At 42.1% G+C, this 25,223-nt stretch overlaps 1 protein-coding gene across 2 annotated transcripts in view; it reads right to left on the bottom strand.

The window, feature by feature from the left end:
* PLCB1 (phospholipase C beta 1) overlaps nucleotides 1-25,223 on the bottom strand; it is a 341,583-nt gene that overhangs the window by 69,312 nt on the left and 247,048 nt on the right. For both annotated transcript variants that reach the window (XM_039569803.1, XM_039569804.1), the window contains exons 13-23: nucleotides 20,964-21,048; nucleotides 20,309-20,486; nucleotides 14,207-14,277; nucleotides 13,510-13,606; nucleotides 9,863-9,947; nucleotides 8,615-8,739; nucleotides 8,185-8,339; nucleotides 6,265-6,429; nucleotides 5,042-5,141; nucleotides 2,917-3,021; nucleotides 2,306-2,415 (exon numbers count right to left, since the gene is read on the bottom strand). In XM_039569803.1, coding sequence (XP_039425737.1) covers nucleotides 2,306-2,415; nucleotides 2,917-3,021; nucleotides 5,042-5,141; nucleotides 6,265-6,429; nucleotides 8,185-8,339; nucleotides 8,615-8,739; nucleotides 9,863-9,947; nucleotides 13,510-13,606; nucleotides 14,207-14,277; nucleotides 20,309-20,486; nucleotides 20,964-21,048 — 1,276 coding nt within the window. The remainder of the gene's footprint in view (nucleotides 1-2,305; nucleotides 2,416-2,916; nucleotides 3,022-5,041; nucleotides 5,142-6,264; nucleotides 6,430-8,184; nucleotides 8,340-8,614; nucleotides 8,740-9,862; nucleotides 9,948-13,509; nucleotides 13,607-14,206; nucleotides 14,278-20,308; nucleotides 20,487-20,963; nucleotides 21,049-25,223) is intronic.

Below are 25,223 nucleotides of genomic sequence, written 5' to 3'. Positions count from 1 at the left end.
TGCAAAACCCACGCTGCAGGCATTGCATTCCCCAAAACCAGCTCTTCTCAGGCCAGGCTGGAAAGCAAGAACCGACCAGAAAGGTTAAGGTAGGAATTCCTGTCATATTTATGATGGGAACTTTGTAAATAAATCCAGAAAGGATGCTGGAACTTCTGTCGGTTCTTCAGCATTCTTTGTTTATGTGATTACACTGACCATTAACAGACAAAGTAATGTGAAGCCTGAAGAAAGGCTGATTTATTTGTTCAAAACAATTCACTATTAGGTAGCTTACTTCACTGTTGTTCTGTGAGAAGCCTGGGGAACTTCCTAAAGAGGTTGAGTTTAAACTTCTACAGCAAGGAAAGCAAAGCAAAAACCTCTCAGTTTTCCTCTGACAGCTGCTCAGATCAGAAATGTGTGTGAAGGGAAGGAAAGAAGTATGGGGAGTGGAATCTGTGCTGGGAGACAGCTCAGCTTCGCACACAATCAATTATAGTGTGTAAGCTTGAACTGGGCATTGGAAATGTGAATCCAGGTGCAATTAGGTGCTCATTTCTGGCAAACACACTTGGGTTTGTTCAGCTGTGTTGCCAGTGAATGTACTTACAATTATTAATTGGTGTGATTGTCGTGGGCCAAAAAAAGTGAAGAAAACAGACTGACATGGTCAGGGAATTCAAGATTTCCAAGTACAGACCAAAATATCTTACCCAAAAAGTGCCGTTAAAATAGAAGGTAACAGTGGTGAATTCAGGTTGACGACACTTCCAGTGGCAGTTTTGTCCCTGTACCTTGGTGCTGCAGCTAACTCAACCATGACATATTTTTAGCAAAAGCACCACTATGATCACTACCGTTTTCTTTTACAAAGTATTTCTGTGCTTGTCCAAAACAAGCTCCTTTATTCTATGAGCTTCCAAGCCCCTCGACAGAGTAATCTATCTTCCATTCACTGCAGAAGATACTCTACGACAAGAATTTTTCTAACTAACAAATAAGCCTGTACATACCAGGAAAATGTGTAGTTTTTCAAAAGTAAAAATGACCTCTAAGGTATTTAAAGGATTATGGTAAAAAAAGGCTTTGCTATTAATATAGAATCTCATGTGTAGCGTGTCCTAGATAAATATCTAAGATACTATTGAGCATTTCAGTGTCCTCATTCAGCAGAACTTGTGACACTGCACAAAGAGTAAATTGTTGGCTACTGAATTGTAATGACTTTCACTCATCTGGTCTGCTTTGGGAATGTATTCTTGGTTACAAAATCTAGTTCAGCGAGGTTTTGCACATCTGAGAATTGCAGAAGGCAGGCACCAGAGCAGAGGGCAGTTTAGGATTAAAAAGCATTTCTCTGTCTTTGCTAGAGACTGTGCTGAGAGCCTTCTGATCACTTGGTGTGCACAACACCTGGCACAGCCACCTTAGACAGACAAAGCTGATATTCTCAAACACTGCTGGAAGCCCCAGTGAGTGTCTGGAACAGAGAGACTGAATGTTTGAGCGTGCACAGTCCATCAGAAGCCACGGCTGAACCCAGTTATGCTCAGAACATCTGTGCATTTCAGTGCACACCACCTTCAATCATACAGAAAAATGGGTTCACAGCAGCAGGTAACCGTAAAATCCAGATACCTAACAACTAAAATTGTAGCTCCAATAGCTTTCAGCTCAGCTACAATAGGCCTGACCATTTATTTACTCCATGGTCTCCTCCCTCTTCATTGCTCTTTCTAACATCTGTGAAGGGTTGGATGAGTTGAACTCCAGAGGCCCCTTCCCACCTAAATTATTGCATGATTACCCTGTGTCTCTTTAGGACATGTTTGCTCACAGATAATCTATAGAGACACCATAAACTGAGACACACAAATGTTTCTCAACAGAATGACCTCTCCAGAGACAGTCAGAAATTCTGTAAAATTTTTAGTATTTTCAGGAAAAGCTCCTGACACAGAGTTGTCTTTTTAACAAGGGGAACCAGTAGCACACTGGAAAACAACAGGCATTGACTCACAAAGATTTCAGTTGCTACAGAGCAAAGTTGCACAGCACACACATAACACAGTTTTTCATTTCTTTCACCCCTGAACAGCAACCTGCCCAATGCACACCACGCTGCCTTCAGTGAAACCACACTCACAGTGCAATGCTGCTGGGGTGTCGTGTGCCCCAGTCTCGTCCATGGTGAGATGTTTACAGGTGTTCACGTAATCAACATGTACAGTCCCCAGGGATTTTCAATATTTGTCTTTCTAAGCAAAGTAGGTGCTTTTAAATACTGTAGCATGATTTCCAGAGACTCAGAAACCTCCCTTACCTCTTTCTTGACCTCTTCCTCATCTTCCAGAGTCAGTGCAGCCAGCTGCTTAGCTCTCTGCTCCATCAAGTTTACATATCTGATTGGATTGGATAAGGCCTCAATCACATCTAGGAACAAGGCAAATATTTCAGTTTCAAAGCCCTGGTGTTATTGCCGCAGCACTCCTCAGGTTTTAAGAAGGAGGCAGAACAGTGTTTTTCACAGAAGACAGTCTTTCACTGCATGGCATTTAAACCTAGCCTTGTTAAGAGCCAATAGCTATACACACTTCTCTCCCTCGAGCATGGCACTTTGCCTAGGAAACAATTACATACTCGTGTGTCCTGCATGCAAAGTGTCATTTGTGTTCCAGTGGCAAATGCCTGGGGTATTTCCTCCTTTGGAGTCTGCTGCAAGTAAGAGTTGGACCTAATCCTAAGCCTCAGGCAAGTCACTGTAGATCAGGCCATCTGCTAGGAGTGAGGAGACAGAGTGATCCATCAGATGCAGACCTTTGCTCACAGGACTGTTATCCCAGCCTGGCAAGTCATCCACACTCCATGCATTTTGTGTTTCAATTAGCCTTTCTATTCCCCAGTAGGAAGATTACCTGCATACTACAGAGTTACCTGCGTAAGTGTCAGGTACGTAGTCTTTGACCTCTATGTACACAAAGAGAGCTGGCAGTGTCAAAGGCTGGTTCCTCTCATTCCTCAAGCAGATGTAGTGATAGCCTGCAAAGTAAGGAACAACCAGTTCACAGCATAAACCCTTCCACAGGCATTTCCAGTGCATCTCTGCTATCATTTGTTATTTATAGTGTGGCTCCAACTGACCAAGCAGCTCCAGGGACTTCTGGGAGGGAAAGGTTTACCTGAAGGGTTTCAGGGATAAGTGTACAGACTGCTGGAAAGGCACATGGCACTGTAGTTTAAAACAGTATGTTCTGTTTATTCTTACATATGTGACTGATGCTAAAAATGGTAATTTATTTAAATTTTTCATGTATTCTGTTTTATTACCTATGTCTGGAGTTTTTTTAGTTTAGTAGATCTTATTCCATTTTCAAAAGTGACTCTGGTAGTACTCAGCAATATGAACAGCCAAAGTAAAATGAGATATAACAGCCCATCCACACACAGGATCTAATTTTAAAAATACACAATGTGGCATGATGGCTACAGAGTGTGTTTGTGTGTATAAATCCTATTGTGTGACCATCCTTAGAAATAATTCTGTAAAAAGAAAAATTCCAGACTGTTTTGAAAGCTGGCTGTCCAACCTTTGACTGATCACCGTGTGGCACTGAGTGCCATGTCCAGTTTGGGAGCCACACATGAGGGAAGTGTCAGGATCCAAGTCAGGAGCAGGATGCATTTATCTGGGGGAATCCTCACTTGGCTGATGTGAGCAACTCTCTCTCCAAGTAATGGTTAAACCCTTGCTTTGGGAATAGTGACAAGTATGCGGATGGACAGCATGATATAACTTTCAATAGCATCTCAGAAAAGAGAGAAATTACATATTACAAATGGTTCTCAGTTCTCTCAACATCCTCCAGCAAGTTTTCAGCATGGACACAAACTCAGAGCAGCAGGCTGTTCTCCATCACATGCTGTAAAGTGATGATGCTGGAGCCACAAGGACAGAGAATGGGCCTGTGGGGAACAGCTCTGAGAAGACTGCACTTACCAGAAAAGGGAAATCCTTCCCACCCCCTTCTCCTCTCCCATCACCCATCTACCTTCCTCTGGCACTCAGCAGATCCTCCAGGAAACAGCTATATCCATTAATCCAGCAGAAAATGCAGCTGGCATAAAAAAGGTTTCTGCTGGATTGATAAACAGAGTTTGCTCATGAAACAGGTGTGGAAATTCTTCTTCAGGAGTAATTTGGCCAACTGTCAGATATGGGGACATGTGAGCTTTGGGCTGGATAAGGCACAGGGTAGGTACAGATATTCTTCCTCTTCCACTGCGAGTGAAGCTGGGAGCATGTTCATGGCCCATATGCTTGCCCTAATTCAGCTTCCTCTCCTCACTGGAAAATCTGGCACTGAACTTGAACACTTCCCTTGCTCAAACTGCCAATGTCACTGCATCTTTCTGAAGCAGGATCTCTAACAAGTCTCTGGCCTGGAAAATGTGGCCGGAGTTGTCGCACAAAGCAATTTTCATTTAAGTGGCCACTAATTATAGCAGAAATAGTATGACTTAGAAGAGGCCAATACTGATATTTTTCTTTTAATTTTCAGCAAGGAGAATGAAAGTAATTTTGGATTGATTTAAAGGTGTTACAGAGATATAACAGCTATATACAGATATACAGAGATAGGTCAGTCTTTCATGCATGTAGAAACTACATTGAGAGGAGCAGATTTTGCTTTCATTCCCAGCCACATCCCATTCTCACAAAGATGACAGATCAAAATTGGCTGTTGCTGCCCTTTTTCCTCTTAAAAGTGTGCAGTTGCACTTTTTAGCATAAACCTGTGAGCATGAAGTCAGTGTACTGGAGATAAGGAAGTGCCAACTATGCCTCCAATGCTTTAATTCCATTGGTTTTCCTGGATGGTTAAAAACTTAAATTTCTGGTGAAATAGGGTATGTTTCTTTTTTGAACCCAAGATAGATTATTCAAGTCCTCAGTTGCTATGAGGCTGCTGAGTGGCTGCTGATTTAGAGCAGTTGAGATTCTGCCTTGCTGTCTCTTTTAACCACACAATGTCTGTCTGGATGGGGATAAAGGTTTTACCTGGTCGAATTGCTGAGACCGGCAATATCCGATGGCCGATGAATTTCCCTCCTTCTTCATACACTGCTAACCTCAAACAGGCCAGGGAAGGTAAAACCACCTGGAAGGCAATATTGTTGCATTATTAACTTTCAGCTCTGGATGAAGCAGCTCCATAGGCTGCACAGAATACATGCTAAAATTTATCTAGTCATTGAAAGAAAAAAAAAAGCAACAATCCAAACCTAAGAGCTTCTCTGATTTATTTTCAACCTACTAAAAATAGTAACCTGTGCTTCTCTGAGCATGGGGGCAGTCAGGCACTATCGTTAACTAAATAGAGAAACGAAGTACACTAATTACAAGTTCATTACAGAAGAAAAATGCTAGTGATGTTTCCAAACTTAAGCTCTGGCAGGCTGCCAAAGGAAAGCCATTCAGAAGGCCAAGTATTCAGGGAAAAGAGCACTGCTGCAAGTAACAAGTGTATAAACATCCTTGTGAGCTACACTTGCTCAGAGAAATCTGAAAGAAACTGTTTCACGAGCACCTGGACTCAGGATATACCTAACCAAGGTGCTCAGTGAGCAAAACCCAGAGGTTCTGTTCAAATATTGGCTGCAGGTGTATTGCAAAGCGCAGTAAAACATTCACAATGCATGGTCCTAAAATGTGCTCCGTGTTTTCTGCCCCCTTAGAAGCTTAGAGAATTGAGTCTGAGTAATACTGCATGAGTAGCTCAGAAGTTTATGTCTCATCTCAAATGGATGGGATTTGTGTCTTCATCACCTGGGCAGTGATTTTATAGCCCAATCTAGGGATAAGCAGGGACAGCAGATTGCTTTGGCTGTGCCAGCTCAGCCAGCCAGGCTGCTGGAGCTGCATTTCCATTGTCCTCGTCTCAGGTTCCTGGGAGGGCTGCTCAGCCAGGGCAGAGTGCCATGGCCATTCCACTGAACTGCTGCTGGGATCTGTGCCTGCTGTCCATCCCAGCCACATGGCTGCTGCTTCCAGCTGTGCCACTGAAACAACCAAGGGGACTTCAGAGTCACTTCTTTCAGCAGGAGTTGCCACAACTGGAGCAGCCGAAGTTCAGCAAAAGCAGCTGAACTATGAAATAACTATTCAGAATCTCTTTTCCTGCTTTCTAACAAGTGCAAAGTTCAGTAAGCCATGGAAAGACCCCATTGGACAGGGATAAAAAAAAGCACAATGCCCTTTTGGGAAGCAAGTGTTACACCAACCTTCTTAAACACTATGGCTTCCTCTTCCCAGACTGGATTCACCGCATTGCCTTGAGAGGTCTTGGTCTTCAGAGCTTTCCTCCTGGTATCCACAGGCAGGCCAAACATGTCCACTTCCACATAGGTACCAACTTTTTTATCAGAAAGGAACTGACCTGAAATTATCTAAAGCCAAAGAACAAAGGAGCATCGTTAGAGATCACTGTGGTGGATTAGGAAAGAAGTGGCTGTAATGCAGATGCATAATTCTCATTAATGATCAGATAGAGTGCATTTAAAATAAAACCAAAACAACACTAAGCCCACAATAAACAGACACCAACCCCCCCCCCCCCCCCCCCAATATTTAACTGCAGACACAGAAAAACAACTTGTGAGGCCTGGTTTCCTGTGACCCTGTGGTCCTGAATTCCCCCATGAGCGATAATGTGGTTGAGATCATGCTGCTGCCCTTCCCTCAGCAGGAATACTCATTTGGATCTCTTCCTCAATCTGTATGCCTATTTCCTGAGAACTCTGAAGTTCTATCTAGTCTCAACAACAGGTTCAAAAAATGCTTGAAAAAACAGAGGTTTAAATGGCAGAGAAATGACATATACGCTTTTAGCTGTGAGGGAGAAAACAATCTTAAAAGTTTGTATTCTAATAAAGGCTCTTCACAGAGGAGTTTTAATATGAAAATAAATTGTAAAATAGCTGATGTTTCCTAGTTCTTATTTTTAACAGGCAGCACAACTCTCAGCTTGAAAAAATGAAAGAAAGGTCTGCAATTACTTCAGAACGCTGAAGAAGCACAGGAGTGGTGCAGCGTCACTGTACCTTAACAAATTGAGGCTTGCCTACAGCAAATCTCAATCCAGTGCCAGCTCTGCCTGTGTGAGCACTGACACTGTGACCAGCAGAGCCCTCCCTGAGCAGGCAGAGGCAGCTGCCTTCTGACAGCTGTCTGCTGACTCCTGGATGCTCATCCTGTTAAAAGCTGTGCATCTCCTAATAGCTGCTGAACGACTTCCACCTCCATTTGCTCTAATTGCAGAAGAAAGTGCCTCTAAACCCACAGGAGGGGCCTGAAAGCTTCCATGATTGCAGGTCACCATGAAAGGTCACCCCACACATCCTCTTCTATTACTGTGCATGTCACTAGACTATTCCTTTATCCACATCCCTCCCAGCATGGCTCTGCTGCTCTTCTGCCTGCAGCCTGAGAGGAAATACTTGTTTTCCCTCAGTGAAAACAGAGGATATTCTGCAGGTGGACTCTATAATACAGAGGCTGTTCTAATGGACAAGACCATTAAAGTAGTAGCAGGACTCCAGGAAGTTTATGGTTTTCTAGCTGGAGATACACCAAGTGAATTTGTCCCCCTGTCACAGCCAATGCAATCTTATCCCCCTAAACACTCACACAGGTAATTCTCAATCTGCAAGTTCCTGGCAGTCCCTGAACTTCATTAGGGGTCCTTAAAAAGGAACAAGAAAAAACAAGTTGGCAATGAATTGCAGCTGACATTTATGGTTCCACAGTTCTGCTGGAGAACTTTCAGAAAACCAGAAAAATGTATTTATACTGAGCATGTAGAGTTCTAGCTATTCCAGTCCAACCTCCCACTTCACAACAGCATGTTTTAAATCCAGCTCTTTGTTTCTAAAAACACTGCCAAACTGATCCTAAATCCATTCACTTCCCAATTCTGTGATTCTGTCAGTACTTCTATGGCAAAGAATACATACAATAAAAACATATTGATTTATCCTACAATATGAAACATGAGGCAGAATTAAATGACACTCCAAGAAATGAAATTTATTTTATTTTCTTGGCTTAATATAGTCATTTTCTAGGCCACTGCACCACAGAAATACAAATACATCCATGCTCTGGCATTGCCATGAGAGCACTTCCACCAGCAACATACGTACCTTGACAGACAAAGTGTTGGCTACTATTCCATCCACTATTCCTTCAGTAAATGGATCAAAGTGCTTGTCTGGCCTTCTCATGAATTCTGGCTTTAACCTGTATCCACTTTTGCCATTGTATTCGTACATTCCCATGTTTATTTGCATAGACAAATCTGGATGTTAAAAATATTGGTAAGAGTTATCTTCTGGACAGATAAAAATTTCAAAAAGCAGTAAAATAAAAAAAAAAACAAATACTGTAATTTCATACTGACTGTAACAGCCACAGTACAAGCCTGGGTTAAAGATTTTAATTAACAGCTCTATAGTATAATTTAATCCCTAGATAATTTTTGATGAATAAAACCTTTCCTACCTATGAATCAGCAACTCTATCAGAGAAGTGGACATGTACAGCTTTCCAAACCCAGAGAACAGCATAACTTACCTACGGTTTGGAAGTTGAGGGCAACCATCTGGCAGCCAGCATTCCAAAAGACTTGTGGCATGTAGTTGGAAGAGTCTACTCGTGTTCCCTTTGGGTAAATCCGGCTCAGCTGCATTTTGTTGTATCTGAACAGTGAGTAGTTAAGGTATAGAATATATGACAAAAATCACCTGGCAGAGAAGTGCAACTGCAGGGTTAAACACAGGTGATGTTTACAGAATGGCAGTGGGTTCCTCATTGGATTTCTGTAGCCATCACACTTCCAGATGTCCACAGTTTTGTAGGAGATAGGATAAATATGGGGCAATTAAAGGTGCTGCTTGTTCCTGCATAGAGTACTCAGAATAAGCAAGGAAAGAGCACTGGCAGATGCATTAAGAAGATCATATTAATAAAATGCCATTTATCTTTATGGTTCCTACTTTGGGATTTTCCTAGGATTACATTTATAGAATGTTTACAGCCAGTTGGCTGTAAACAGTGAATCTTCCCCCTGCAAACAGTGAACCTTCCTCTGAAGCAGGGAGAGATGTTCAGTTAAAAAGTGTTTTTCTGGAATGAGGATTGGAATTGGCCTCTACATGGACAGAAATGATGACTGTATACATCTTACGGTTGAGTCTACGAATCTCCGAGATGAGAACGTGCTGCAGGCGATCTGTGGAAGGAGCTTTCCATTTATCTCCTTTGAGGCACTGTTTTATCTGTTTATCTATTTTATCTCATTCATTCTTAACTGCAGCCATGAGGAGACATACTGAGAAACATCAAAAGGTCTAACCAGAATGTTCCTTAGCTTTTCTTTAGAAGTTATTAAAAAAAAATTAAGAAACTGTGTGGCAATAAACCAGCTCAGTGCTCTGAGAAGTAGAGGTATGATGGGAAAGCGAGTTCTCATGTAACTTTGCAAAAAAGTCAGCCACATTTTGACAATTTGTTCACCATAACTCTTACCACTCCATACAGGATGATAAATATAACAATCAGAATACAAAGAATTAGGTCTTCAATATGTCATTTATGCCTATTCCCTCTAGTCCTAGCCCACAGCACGAGGATTCATGCCAGTTTTTAAATTAGCTCATCAGAACTCAGGCCAATTAATTCATTTAGAAAGACAGTCAAATCTACAAATTTCATTTGGGTTCCCTATTTCCCCAGCTCCTGTCTCTGAATTACAATAAAGCTCTGTAGCAAATCTCAGATATAGCAAGACTTAGGAAGCAGGTTCCTGAAAGTCAAGGATACTCCACAAATTCCACAGGAGACTTTGTAAGTTGCTCAAGCCCTTTGGTTTCCACAAAGGAAGACATTTCAAAGCTTTTGTTGCGTTCTGCAGGTTTAGAGGGGAGATAAAACCAGTGACATGTTAGAGCACGAACTCACGTGGCTTAGTCCCAGCCCCCTTCTCCCACCTACAGTTCACCAGCTCTTTTCACCCTCATCCCAAGGAATTTACACACAGGTTTGCTGACAGCAGTGACCTCACTCTGCACACACTCTAAGCTCCATCTGCACTCACATCAGCACTGCCCACACTGGTGCTGCCCGAGGTTGATGCTGGACCAGCTGCAGGCAATGGTCAGTGCAAAACACTGTGTGGATGTATTCAAGAAGGTGAGCCCAGAGATCCCATCTGTGGCACAGAGGTGCTGCAGCAGCTTGCTGGGGGCACTGCTGGATCTCTGGCTTGTCTTTGCAGGCAGGTGTGTGGGCTGGGAGCTGCAATAACCGATATCCATATCATATTAAAGTGAGCAGTGCTGTGCCTGCAGTGGCTCTTGGTACATCAGGGTATGGTCACAGCTGTCAAAGCCACGAAACACCACTATCCAATCACCCCTGAAGGTGCACTCCCAGTGTCCCAGCAGGGATTCAGACCTAATTCCCAAATGACAGGAAGCCTTTATGACCTCTGATCTGCCAGTGGTGAACAGCTCCTCCTCCGCGTCTGAGGCGGTTGGAGTAAACATTAATTTGTGCGCCATTTGTCACTCACCTTTGCCTGATGTGGGCACAGCCGTTTAATGCATCCAAGCATCAGGATGCAGCAGAGAGCCTAAGTCAAGACCCTGCAAGCTTCAGTACCTTTACTTCTGTTCAGAGGTAAGGATTTCTGTAAACAGCTTCCCACTTCACCCCAATCAGCCGTGTGGCTGCCTAGAAGGAGCCACAGCCCTGGAGGTCAAATCCATTAACTCACTCAGCACTGATCTGTTTAAAAATGAGGGGATCAGTGCCTGTGTTGGAGCAAGATCTCTCCAGCCTCATCACTTTACTGAAAGCAAACAGTAAGGCAGAGAAAAGGCCCGACCTCATCGAGGTTTAGAAATTATTATAATTGTGCTGCAGCAATCCAGAGATGGCCAGGAGGCAGGGCTGGCCAGCTCCCGAAAGTCCAACTGCGAAGCTGCAGGAGAGGGATGAAACTGAACAAAAGCAGAGAGGAGCAGGACAGAAACAGGTGGGCACTGTCCTCACAGGGAGCCAAAAAGGAAGCAGTGGATCCAAAGAAATGAGGAACTAGATTGTTTTGGCCAGTGTGAGAGGAAAATGTGCTGCCAGCCTGGGAACTACAAACCATTCTCAGTCCATGCTGAAGAGTCAGAGGATGAACATGGGATTCCAAAGGTAATCCTCTGCCTCTAGGAGAGCTTATGGTGGTCCCTATTTCTAATTAGCAACCATCATGCTATTGCTGTTATTCACAGCTGTTATCTCCTAATGGCTCGAGATTCCTGTTATTCCCTAGAGGCTGCTCTCCTACCACTCCCTCTTCCTTTCTAACACAAAATATCCTTTCTTTCTCCAGCTGGCTCACCTCCATCTCAGCTTCTCATAAAGACACTGAGATTATTCTTATTCCAGCTACCCTCCTACTGATGGCACAGCACTAGCAACACACATGTATACTGCTTTTATCCTATTTAGAATGTAGGGGCTAGTATTTCTTGTAGTAATAAACTCTTATCTCACAGCCTTGTCTTAAAGGAGAGTATTTGTAGGAAACCAGAGCTGGTAGGTGTTAAAGGATTTGGTTACCAACTGTCCAGAGCTTAATCACACTCATAATTAAAATAAGAACAATTATTTCCTTGTAGTATCTGGAGAGGATTAAGGGACCTGCCTTTTGAAGAAAAGACTGTGCAGGAGAGACATTTCTCCCTCGTGATACATGACACCCTGCTACCTTATCAGGAGGAAATTACAGCAGAGTGAACAAATAACTCATTGAGAGCTGTCTGAAAAACGTGGAAAAGTACAGTTACAGCTACTTGCTGCCAGAGAGAGGGAATGTTTCTGGTGAGGGCTGTCAGGGGACTGGTACAGATCTACGGCTATTTAATATTTCTGTTAACAACTTGGATGCAAGACCAGAAAATGCACTTTTAGAACGTTTGAATGACAAGTGGTGAGGTACTGTTATCACCATGGAGGTCTGGATCACAAATCCAAAAAAAATCTGAATAAAAAATTATATATTAGAAAAGTGCTATAACATTGAAACAATAAAACTGTATAAAAGACAAGTATAGATCTCTATAATTAAGAAAGTGAAGTGAACAAAAATAAAATTTTTGAGAAACAGCTGGATAGAAAGCAAATTGAAAACTAATCCTCATCTAATCCCTTCTTTATTCAGCTCATTTAATGAAGATCCAGCAGTGAGTCCAGGCCAAGACTAAGACCAGAACACCCAAGTCATGCTTTAGCCAGCCAGCAACATTTACCACCTAGGGACATATTTATCACATACTGATTTTTTTTGACACAAACACCAAAATTTTAATTCCTTAACAATATGAGTTCACTGAAACAGTATTATTGATCAAAGGTCACATCAAGACCTAGGAGAAAATTCTGGACAGTAGCAGATCTTTACAAAAAACAAAACACAGAAAGGCAAAGACATGTGAACAGGAAAAAAAAAAAAACCCTACATGAGACAATTTTATAACAGCTGCATCAACTTGTAGTGCTAGGATTCACATGGCTTCCTTTCCAGAAGGCACATCTCCTTCCCACTGTGTTCTTGTAACTCTCATTAGAGCTGGAGGAGATTATAAACACCCAAAGGGACACTACTACAGGGAACAAGCACAGCTCCCTGCATGATTCTGTGACTGCTCATGTGTGGTATCTGTATAAATACCCACATACAAATGAACACTGGGGAACTTCTTACATGTTTATTATTCATCACAAGCAAATGCCAAATCTTGTACAGAGACATGGATTTAGGCAGCAATTACCTGTCCTCTGCCAAGGACACCACAATTCTGGAATAAATTAAAATGCTGTACACTTCTTTAACTAAGAAAGCTCCAAAAGCACATTAAAACCTGTCAAAGTGAAAAAGGGCAGGCAAACAGTGGGGGGGTGTGCATCAAGGAAGGTAGAGATGCTGCAGTGCTCACTGAGGATGGCACCGAGTGCATCCCAGCAAGGCATCTTCTGTAAAAGCCAGCAGGGGGTGAAATTATGGCCCTTTCTATACAACACAGAGAGGCAGGAAAGTGAATTTGCATGTGGAGAAGGGCAGACTCTGCTTGCCCTGAATCTTCTGTAGAAGTACCAGAGGCAAAATGAAAGTAGGGATATTTAGGACCACCTTTCTCAAACTGTTGAAGTTACTCTTCAGTCATGGACAACAAAGACAATGTAAGCACATAACTTTCAACACTGTTTTTGAAATGTCAGCACATTTACTGTTGATAGAAGTTGGATATTTAGACTAAAAGAGGTTTCAAAACACAAATGGATCTATCTGGCTGGATACCAAGGGAACATTTTCTGTCTGTGTGCCTGTATCTAACTGAGAGGAAGCCAAGCAACACTCCTGCAGAACTCTGCCAAACACCTGCCAGGTAATTTTAAGTATGTTTCTTACTTACTTTTTGATACTTCAAATGACTCGAACTTCACAGGCTGAATGTAGTTTACCAGGTTAGACATCTCTTCCGTGGCCATAGCCTCACTTCCAGCAGTACCCTAGGGAAGAGAAGGAAAAATGCTGCAGTTTGGGTCTGTCTATCAGAGGCCACAAATACCAAAGCCCAGTTTTCCATCAGTTGTGGTGTCTTTCACTGCCCCTGGCTAGCGAAGGCAATGCTTCATATAGGGAATGTCACATAGGAAAGAACAAAATGGGCTGTAAGATGTAAATGTTTATATTATACTGATGCTCTATTCATTCTTTTTACGTGGCTCCCAGGGAAGGGAATGCATTACCTCTACCCATGCACAGCGCTGAGCACATTTATCAGTAGTGTTGGACAAATAATAAATAAAGCTCTACGTTTTTGATGTCAAGTTTTCTTCCAACAATGCTAAAAACACCACAGGCAGCTGCCTAAAACTGATCTGCTGTGGTGCTATTTGTTCTTAATCTTCAGAAAATGAAAGTATAAATAAACAAAGCAAAGATGTGCTTCCAAACCGACCAACAACCAACTTGGAAAAGCTGGTGCTGTGCTTCCCGGCGCTCTGCCTCCCTTTCTCCACTGGATGGCAGCCCCACTCCTGGTAACGCGCGTGAACCCGCAGCTGCTGGAGCCGACCCAATCCCCAAAAACACATCTCCGCCCTTACTTCATCCATCGACGACTTCTTACAGTCATCATCGTAGTCATCATCATCGTCGCTCTCCATCTCTGCTTCTCCTGAGAAGTTTCAAGCAGAAAATAGTTACTGGCTGAGGAAACAGTCACAATTACCAGTGACAAATTCAAGAAAGACATGCAAGTAGCACTGCTGGGAGCAGCCTGCACTGTACATGTGCTTTTTGTCACAGCACCAATCAAACTCACTGCTCTCGAGGGACTCATCCATTTTCGGCATTGATTTAAGTTCTTATTGCCCAACCAAACAAGAACTCTTCCTTTGCAGCTGCTTGATGCTTATTCTTTGGCAATCAGCACTGTGCAGTGTGCTCAGTGTGTGGGGTAGAGTATCACAGACTGCTCTGAGAGATATTCCCGAGTTTGGGACACAGCCCCAGGGTTTGGAGATGTGAGTTCAAACTCCTGCTGTTGCAGGATCCATGCAGGACCTCCAGGGAATGCCTCACCCACTCCAGGAAGCAACAGCATGCACAGAGTGAAGAAACCACGATCAAAATCAGTGAGCTTCTCCTGTGCTGCGCTACCGAGGTCTGCTCAGCACAGTCCATCTGTTCTGGATGTGTCGCTGAGGCAGCACAGCTGGGAGGGTCTGGGACAGGAGCCAAACGGCAGGAGCTCCACAGCAATTCCCTTGGCAGAGCACTTTGGGGTGCCTCGCTCAGGGCTCTGGAGCAGAGCTGAGCCGAGCCGCGCCAGCTGAGGGCAGTGCGAACCAAACAATGGGAGGAGATGCCTAAGGCTCATCCTTTCCCTGGAAACGGACTCGGAGTAAATGGGACCAAATAAAACACATTTACTGCCTCGCTCCCAATTGCAGTGCGCTCATCAAATTTCGACGGGCAAGACGTAAATTCCTTCACGTTAATTAACGAAGGGCTCCCCTCACCTCCAAAGTGTTTTGATTTGGTTGCATCTGAAATTAAACCATTAAGGAATATCAAGCTTATCTTTGACTTAAGAAATTCCTGCTGTGGGCCTGGCTGTCACAAAGTGTACCCTGTGCATCTTAAGACTCTGGAAAAGAAGATTTACTTGTACTGCGGTCACTTATCCACACCTGTAAGAGTGACAGCTCTCCCTAAAGATGTTATTCCACAAGCCTTCCAGCTTTCTTCAGCAGTGGCAGCTCAAAATTCTAACTATTGTGCAGCATTCCCAAACTCTCCAGAGAATGGTAATTCAGTCTCAGTTCCTCCCAAGTCCACTGAGTCAATAAAGAAACTCCTCTTTGTTCCAGCAGGCCTCAAATCTGGCCCAGTGAGCCCCTTCTGAGAATGGAGAGCACACACGAGTGTGCCTTTCACAACCAAACGATGACTACCCAGCCTGCATTTCCTTCCATATGCAGATGTTGAAATGTCAAGCTTTTATTCATCAACACATTTCCTCCTGAACATTTCATTGAAGAAAATAACATGATTGCTCAACAAGCTCAAGGGATGGCTCAGGGAGCCTCAGCACAATGCAGAGAGCCAGCCAAGCTCTCACAGGATTTGCACTGACAATCTTTGGATGGGAAGCTCTCAACTGATTTAACCAGACTGGCAAAATAACACTTTGCAAAGTCCACAAGAAGGGGGAGGTGGGCAGATTTTGGCCAGCTTGCACTTCTGAGATAAGAGGTACACGATAGCCTGTTCTTGCTGGAAGTGTCCAGAGAGGAAAGTATGCAACACACAGTTTGTTTATTTAAAAACACTTAACACAAATACTCCCAAGGAGATCAAATCTCATTTTCAAGTTCTGCATCAGACAGCAAAACCAGAACAAGCAACACACAGGATTGCCAGCATGGAATCAAAATAAGTGTTTCAGGAGGTGTGGTACATCTGCACTGCCTTTCCCTCAGCAGCACAGCCTGTGCTCACACCCAGCCCTCTCTCCCTGATTCATGGCAGGGACACAAAGCCACCCTGAGGCTGTCTAAGGGACAATTAGCTGTAATGCCATCATCACTATCTGCAATTAGATGGGACTACAAGGCCAGGTCAGCACAGGACCTCTTCAATGCTATGTGGCACACAAATACAGTGAAAATAGAGCCCTTCTCCAAGAAAGACAGAAGAGTGTCGAGAAATTAGGGGATGTTGCTCCTGACCACAAGATGAAACAGATACTGCCAACCACTCACAGGCAGAAGAATATTATGATATCCCACAGTGGCAGGGAGGAGAAGAGAGATCCAACAGGCAGGAATTGTGCAGCAAGACTGATTTATTTAATTATTTTACAAACTCTTTTATGGACTTTTTTCTTCATAGTCTAATTGGACAAAGGATCAGCCACCCCTTGGGGGTGATTGGCTAAAATCCTAAAACATCCATTGTCAAAATATTTTTCTACTGCACCATAAACAAAGCTCTGCAAGGTCACAGGTGTTCATAGTTTATAGAACTCTACTAGTATCTTCCCTGAGAGAGAAAAGTATCTCACGGCACTGGAAAGAAGCAAGAAAAATTCTTGCTAGCAGCAATATTGTATCCACAGAAGAGCACAGGAAACTCCAGTGAAACAACAGGGCAGCTTTAAGGATGTTTTCAAGGAGCAGTCCTTGGTGAGTGGGGCAGTGTGGGGGAAGCATGAAAGTGCTCCTTGGGAAAAATGAGGAGTGGACAAAGGAGGCTGAATCCCAGCAGATGGGTAGAAGGGTTCAACACAGTAATACTGAATGGAGGATGATCAGGGGAATCAGGAATGACAAGCCAAATCCCTGGGTCGAGGAAGCAGCATGCTAAACATTATCCATTTTCATCATCCTGACAGATACTGAGAGCCTAATAAAAGCAAAGGTTAGACAGTGCTTGAAATTCAGAGGAATCTGGTAATCTGCTTTCTCAGACCCTTTCAAAACAACAGCCAGGATGAATTATGAATGTGGTACTTGCTGGTGCAGCTTGTTAACTCTGCAACATTTGGGCAGCCAGCAGCATCCCGGGGGGGAATCACCTTTTGAGTTTTTTCCACTGTACATCAGCACTTGCTGATTTTTAAAAAGGGAAAAATAAACTTTATTCAGTTTGATAAATCATTTTTCTTTGTAGCCCTTTGTAGCAATCAGCCACGGCCTCAGCTGGCATCAGCAGCCATGTACTAATGCAGTTACATACACTGAGCCTAAAACCTTTTATCCAGTTTTCTTTTTAGACATCATGAAACTATGGAGCCAATTCTGCCCTCTCTCTCTGTCTTCCCATGACTCTTTCCTTGCAGCACCCACTGCTCTGACAAAAACATCATCCTATCAGTGAGAAACGAACAATTTGCTTATTGAACAATATTTAAATACTGCTCCATCAGCCAGTTTTAGCTCCTTTCAGTATGGGCCTGCTTTTGGTGAAATGCACATCCCAGCAGAACTGCCGCTGTTCCTTCTGCACTGCGATGGAACTTCTTTGGAAATCTTGCTTGTTTTCTTCTGTTCATTGTGCAAAACCAGCCAGGTCTAAGATGCTTGTTTACCAAAATTACAATCTATCTCGCAAGAGTTATCTCAGAAATTCTTCTGCTTTGTCAGCTTTGGTCTACTTTTAGAGAAGGTTTTTTCCACTGACCAGTATGGAAGTTACTTCCTACATCAGTTTCATGGGCATCCTGCAAGGCATCCCACAAAGCTCAGAAGTCTTTTCTTTAATTATTGCTACTATTTCACCATCACCCCACTTTCATATGGTCTTATAAATATATCAAAAACATGGGTTTATTTGGGTTTAAATCTGACCTCAAGCAGCTTAAGACACAGCAAAGCTTGATATCAATGCCAATATGAATCTCCACTTTTTTTTTTTTTTTTGCACTGCTGTGAAAAACTCATTTAGAATCCCCAGAAGGCTAAATCAGCACAACTTTCTCCTGGAGATCAGCAGCCATTCTGACAGGAGCTATACAACCCAATAGAGTAGTTTGAAAAATATGTCCAAGTTGCTAAATGTAAAGATTATATTAACGTTGGAGTACTGAAACACTTCATTTTGAGGAATGTTAAGAATCAGGCTTATGATTAATTGCATTACTCCACAAAGAAACTGGTATTGGGTGCAGAGGAGCACAAGGCTTGCAGAGCTCCAGCACCACATGTTTCCAGTATGGAGATGTGAGAAGGAGGGGTGTCATGGTGACTCTTGAGCTCTGCCATGTGGAAACTCTTCATTACCACAATGTTCTTATAATATGGTGAATAATTTTAACTGTTCGCAGACAGAGAACTGACACCTCATTTACAGAAATGCTGCATTCTCATAGCTGTAAGCTGTAGCTATTATCTCTGGAGCTGTGCTCTGAATGCTTAAAAATTCAAAGTACTCTAGAAAAATGACATCCTGGGTGCTCCTCGTCAGTCATCCCTAAAGTGTTCTTAAGTTCTGTCAGATTTGTCTGTCCTTAGATTAAATTGGCTTAATATTATTGCACTTCCCACAGGTATTGTTCAGATAAATTCACTGCTGTTTGTCAGGAGCTCACAGGCAGCCTGGATACCCCCACAGACACTCACTGAGGATGCTCTATCTAGGATCAAGTATTGAATGACAGAGAGAGGAAAAATATTGACTAATTGCATTCTCAGAAAGAAGCACAAGTCCTAAAGGGGAAACAGAGGCTGACACAAGGATTACAAGCAATGTGTTTTGGCAGTCACAGATGAACCAAGTGACCACAGCAATTTTGCAACCTCAGTTCCAGCATTTTCTAATTTGTAAGTGCTCATCTTCATAATCAGAGGCTGTTACAGAGGTGATACAGGCATAACAGTCAGAGTTAGTTGGTAGAATTACACACTCCATTATGGAACTGACCCTTCTGCCTTGCATCATCATCATCATCTTTATTCACAGCCCGGGTCTCTTCCTAGAAAAGCTCCTAGAAGGGCTCCTGACAGACAAAGCTGTTGTGCTCTATGCAGCCCAGGCCCTCAGAAAGCCAAGGACGTGTTCTTTGCCACTGTCCTCACCATGTGCTCATAACAAAAATGGGGAGTTAGGAACCCAGGGCTGATTTCAAATGCTGGAAAGGAGGCAGCTGGAACACACACTTATTTTTCTCCTGCTTGGGATTTGTCTAAAGCAAATCAATAAAATAGTATTAAGTCATCCCTGACACCAGGATGAATCTTCCTTTGAAATCCAAAGCCTACTCCAAAGCGTGGCCTTTTCATAGTTTCTTAAAAACAACAGTTGAAAACTCTTTCTTTGCTGCTAATAGGATAAACAATGTTATCCACAAATGAAGCAGGATTTCTTTCTTGTTAATTCAGCTTGGGGAAACTGCCAGGATGAGAATTTTCAGCTCAGTTAATCAGAGTTTAGAAAAAACTACAACCAATGGGAAAAAACTTTTTAATAGCAAATGGCAATGAACTTATATTCCAGCAGAGCTTCCAATTTACTCTGTCAGTATTCTACTGCTGGGGCATAAATGTCTGTCCTTACAAGAACACAAAATTTCAGTCTCTGTAGGAGAAGAAATTCCAGTGCAGGGAACAGACAGCAGGATATACAGATTTTGTTGGTTTTGTGTGTTTCCATCTCTGGAACAGAAAAACATCTTATAGTACCTTAAATAGGGGTCCATGACATGTTCCCAACTAATGCAGGACAATAGAAGTTTGAGCCTTCCCTGCCTGAGGAACAGGGATCTCATCCCTTTATCCTAAACCTTAAGGCACTGCAGACCCTCTGCAGCTCTCCTGGGCAATGGGTTCTGTCTGGAAGGGCACCAAATGGCAGGCACAGCCCAGAGGCGACAGGAAAAAGAAAACATTTATGTTTGATACTGGGCTTGGGCACACAGGAAAGGCAGCCAAGGGTGGAGGAGTTGGCAGCTCCCTCTCCTTAATAAGCAGTGCAGACAAATGTTAGCACACATCAGTGAGCCTTGGGTCATTCCCTAAGGATTCCTCAACCACAAGCCCTCACAGAACAGACGCCTGGATGAATGACACTTCGCGTTGTTTCCTGCTGAGCAACCCGCACTGGTGCACCTTTACCTTGCTGGAGCACTGCAGTTGGATGGGACTGGAGCTGTAATTAAGCATTTGTGCTTGAGGGAGGAGAATATCAGTAGATCCAAGTCCTACCTGCTCCGGGAGAGGAAGGCTCAAACATACTGGATGTATCACTGCAAGTGTTGGAAGCTTGCTCCGAGAGCTTCTTCTTTGCACTCCCATCTGCTGACTTGTGAGACTTCTTCTTATTCTTCACCAGGATTTTGTACATTAAATCCATAGGGCTTGGGAGAGGAACCCCAGCTTCCAGCTTACAGGAAGAAAAAGGAGAGATTTGTTAGAACAGAAGAAACAAGCTTATGGCAGTTTCTTAGGGACCACATGGTACAAGACAGTTCTGTAACCTTTGTAAGCCCTGTTAAAATGAAATGGATTTTGCACAAGAGGCAATGTCAACAGTAAATGAAACAGCGCTACTGAGGGCACTTAGGAAGAAAAATGCCTTATGAAATGTCTGCAGTAATAACCAAAATAAGTATTAGCTCAGATATGAGACTCTACGTTATAAAATGGCAGCTATGAGGATCAATTGCATTTAGAAGATCACAATTCACTGTATCAGGGCAATCTCTGCATCAGAAATGATGCTTAAGTCACCAACAGCTCACATTGCTTAACTCCCTCCTTTAGGCTGAAAGGCTTTACATGAAGAATGAGGCGGGACTGAGACACTTAAATAAAAATTGACACAGACATTTGTGATATGATAAACACCAAGCCACATTACCGGGTATTTTTCCAATGGATCCATAAGCAGTGCATCTCCAAATATTAATCTGCAGTATTCTGCCATTTTTGCCTGTTGTTTAGGGCTGAAGGGAAGAAAAGAAAGAAAGAAATGAGTCCTACTAATGCTCCAGAGTGAAAGCAGCAGTAACGGAGTATCTAATAGCCCTAAACTAGATATAATTTCCTGATCCAATTGTGTGAATTTTTCAGTGAGACCTACATATATCATGCAATTATTTCAATTCCTCTGATAGAGTTCATCAAAAGGAACACACAAAAAGTAAAGGCATAAGTCAATTGAATAACAGTGAAATGACCATAACATGAATTTGCCTCTTTCAGGCAGTACTTTTATTCGGAATTTAAATATTGCCCCCCTCATGTCACTTTATACATGTGCCTGGCATTTTGCTTGCACTACAGCAGTTTTCACAACATCCTCTGTAAATAAACTGAACCTCGGCAAACTCTGCTTATAACCAATTTTCCCGAAGTGCAACCAAAAGATGAAATAATTCCTGCATATCAGTGATGGAAGATTTAGGATTGCAGATAGGTTATATGGCTCAGAAATATTACTCCAATCATCTCAAAATGCAGCTCGGTACCACAGGCACTCTCTAATTTTAGAAAACGGAGTATTTTTGTTATATGTGCCTGTTTAAAATGCGTAGCATCTGAGCTGAGGCATCGTTCAAAGTTTCCTTTTTTGACACTCTGTTGGGAAGTCTCGATTAAAGGACAGGTTTATATAGCTTAATATAACTTCCTCAGCTTCTGTTAATTAGGATCTGCATATCATGGAAGAGACAGGGATGCTATAAGCCGTTATGTTACCATGGAGCTACTTTTCATGACAAAGTAGAGCTGAGTATTGAGGAAAAAAAAAAGAAAAAAAATGCTCATTTTTCTCTTGCAAATCAGGAGTTCAACCCCAGCTGTGCCCAACTGGTCAGTGGTTACCATCTCCCAGGGTCAGTGTGGCCAAACCAGGGCTGAGATAAAGGTTGGGTGGCCAAATGACATTTCACTCAGAAAATGTAATTTCCCTGGGATCAGCATCCTGGATGCCCCTGGAAGCAGATAGGGGGTAAACCACTCATTAGCTCAGTCACTGACAAAAAATACTGCGAGGAGGCTTTAAATTATTCCCCAAAGCAAGAGTTGCATGCAGTTTAAATGCTGACAGCATTTCATTAGTGCTGTCTTTTGCATGCAGCGAATTCTGCACAACAGCTAAAAGGCACTTTTAGCCGAGGATGGAAAATAAAGACGAAGACAAGCAAGGCAGCAGAATGAAGAACCCACACAGGAGAAGGTGATGGAAGAACAGATCAGGCTCGGACATTGTGTTGGATATTTCCAACCCTCAGCTACGAAGGGAAATAAAGGCATCACTCCAGCCAGCAGAGTGTGGATGTGCCATAAATCCAGGGTCATTAGGAAGAGTTTTATTTCAGTCTTCTCCACCAGTGTGTGTTTTGAACAGATCCATGCTCTCAGAACCCAGAAAGTTCAAAGGACACCTCCTTGAATCAAAAGAGTGCACTTATTGAAACCATAGTAATTAGATGTGACATCATCATCCTTAAATGGGCACAACTCCAAAAAGAACTCTCAATAGGAATTAAAAAAAATAAAAAGCAAGAGTTAAACCTAATAAATTTCCAGCTACTACCACAGCTAGAACAAATTCTTCTGATCTTCTGTGTTTAATTACATGTTTACCTCAAAGAGAGCACAGTGTGAACTTTCATTTTTGCAAATGAGAAAAATGAAATGCAACATTATGTTGGTTCAGCGTATAAATTCCAGTGTCACTGCATCCCAGAGGCAGAAAGTAGAAAAATTACGTGAAAAACTAATGGGTTTTAATACCATAAAAAACCCTTGAGGTACTAAACAAGGCCAAAGGAGGAAAATCGTGACATTACAAAATTACTTGAATTTGTGAAGTGGACTATGTGTACAGATACTTTAAAAAGCTCCTAAGAGGGAATAAAAAAATATTTAGGAGTACCAGCATTTAACTGTGTGGTAGATTTTTGTGTTCTCTCTCTCCCTAATATACATATCTATGTATGTATTGTTGCAAGGGAGAGATCATTAGGAACAGCAGATTCCATAGCCCTACTGAAGTCTTTTAAAAAAAGTTGGAATACCAATTTTTTTTTTATTTTCCATTCTTTGGAAATTATGAACCAGAGCAACAGAAATACCAAATTTTCTAAATCAGTACATTCCCCCAATTTAGTTATGAAGTCAAAACCCAGGTATTTCTTGGTCCACATCTACTGTTACTAGAAATTCTCTCAGCATTCATGCATTGTAGTGAAAATTGATTGTCTGAAAAGAGCTGACTTTATCTGCTTTATGATTTTCCCTGTGTGGACATGGACAGGTAGCACAGAGACTAATTATATATGCCCCCAAAATGTGCCAGGGGAGATAGAGGGGGAACATGATACCTGGAGATACAGAAATATAAAGAAGATTAAGAAATGTTTTCATTACCATTATTGTATTGCTTGCACTTTGTTTTACTGTGTTTGTATCGTGCCTATTACAAAGGTCAACCACAGAGGCTCTTTGGCACAACTACTGCTCCCAACATTACATTTTTATCACTTCTGCAGAGATACTTCCCCTGCATAAGACAAAGGCACAGATGCTTCCCAGAAGAGTCTAAAATAATTTGAAGTGTGGGATGAAAAAGTGATAAAAATCCTGTTAATATTTGAAGCGACAATTCCAGCCAGCAACCAGCAGTATGAATAACTGTAATTAAATTTAATCTTGGAAGCAATCTTATATGGATACTGCTCAAGGATCACTTAACCTTTTTGCTATGTCATCAGTGCATTTCTAATTATAGAGTGTCTGCTTTCAGATTTGCAGATTGCTTATCGTCTTGCAAGCCCCATTTCAAACGTCAAGGTCTTCTTGAGGTCTTTTCAACATTTTCAGGCCACTTCTCTGTTTTTTTCACAGAACCACAGCTTTTCTTAGTGGTCTTTTTTTCAGTGTGCACGTTTTGACTTCACTATAAATGATGGCACACATAATATTTTATGTTGTCTAAAAGTTACATGCTTGCTCCTTTTCGAAAGTTTTTATTGCATATAAACAGACAAGAAAGAATACACTAATAGTGGAGTTATAGTAAAGAAAATAAAAAGCCTTAATGTGCCATAAAGATATTGGAGAGGAGCCCTTTTAGGAAAAACACCAAAGGAAAGCAAATGAGATGATTTACACAATGTGCTAGTAAGTGATTTTTCCCCTAGGTGGACAGAGAGTGTCCAAAATACTCTCATGAACATAAACCAGAAGGAAGAAAAATTGCATTTTAAGTCCAGTGGTGATTAGCACTGTCATCTCTACAGTGGTAATGTGAAACATATTTACCTCTGATAATTGCAGTCTGTTTAAAAGCCAGGAATACAGAACACAGGCTAAAACCATATTTTTGTTAAAGCCAATGCCAAAATTTCTAGGGGACGAGAATTTCACAAACGACTCTTGCAGCTTGAAAATCAGAAAAAATGTTTGGTCCTCTAGAAGTAGGAATTGATAAAGAAGGATTTGTTTGACAGCAACTCTATAAAAACATCAGCATTTTTTGTTAACATTTAGGGCAAATCCCAGCTTTAAGATCTAGGAGAAAAACAACATTCCAAGTAAATGAAAAGACAAAAGGAGCATTCCATGAAATTAGGTGAAGTTTTCTGTGAGTGGCATGACTAATCGCAGATTTCTGCAGCAACTAGTGAAGGAATGAAGGGATAATTGTAGCAGTTGGTAAAATAACTAGAAATTATTTTCAGCCAAAGCAAAATCAGAAAACACACCCATTAAATCTGATCATCTACTATAGCAGAGAATAATCACTAGCAGGAAAGCCTCAGAAAGAGAAAACATTTGGTAGTGGTTTTGCAAACTTGCTTTGCTAAAAAGCTGTGTCTTAGCAGTGTGTGGAAAAGAATATCAGAGAATACACATAAGGTTAATCCGTTATTCCATGGCTGGAGGTTTCTGGAGAGAAAGGTCGAATGCCTTCTGTGGGGCAAACTGTAAATAACAGAGTAGTGCAGCAGGAACTCTGCTCCTTTTCTGTCACATTCCTGCTGTGTCACACAGCCTTTAATTCTGACACTGTTTCATCTTATAATTTTAAAGCCACTTTTGTATATAACTTCCATCTGACAGGAGTTTATTTCATAAATCTTTTTAGTTCTTTATCTTCCTAAAATAGAAC

This window comes from Corvus cornix, chromosome 3 (genome assembly GCF_000738735.6).
Source record: "Corvus cornix cornix isolate S_Up_H32 chromosome 3, ASM73873v5, whole genome shotgun sequence".
NCBI classification, from domain to species: domain Eukaryota; kingdom Metazoa; phylum Chordata; class Aves; order Passeriformes; family Corvidae; genus Corvus; species Corvus cornix.
Note: the sequence above shows the minus strand (reverse complement) of the source record. Positions and strands in the feature narration are given on the sequence as shown.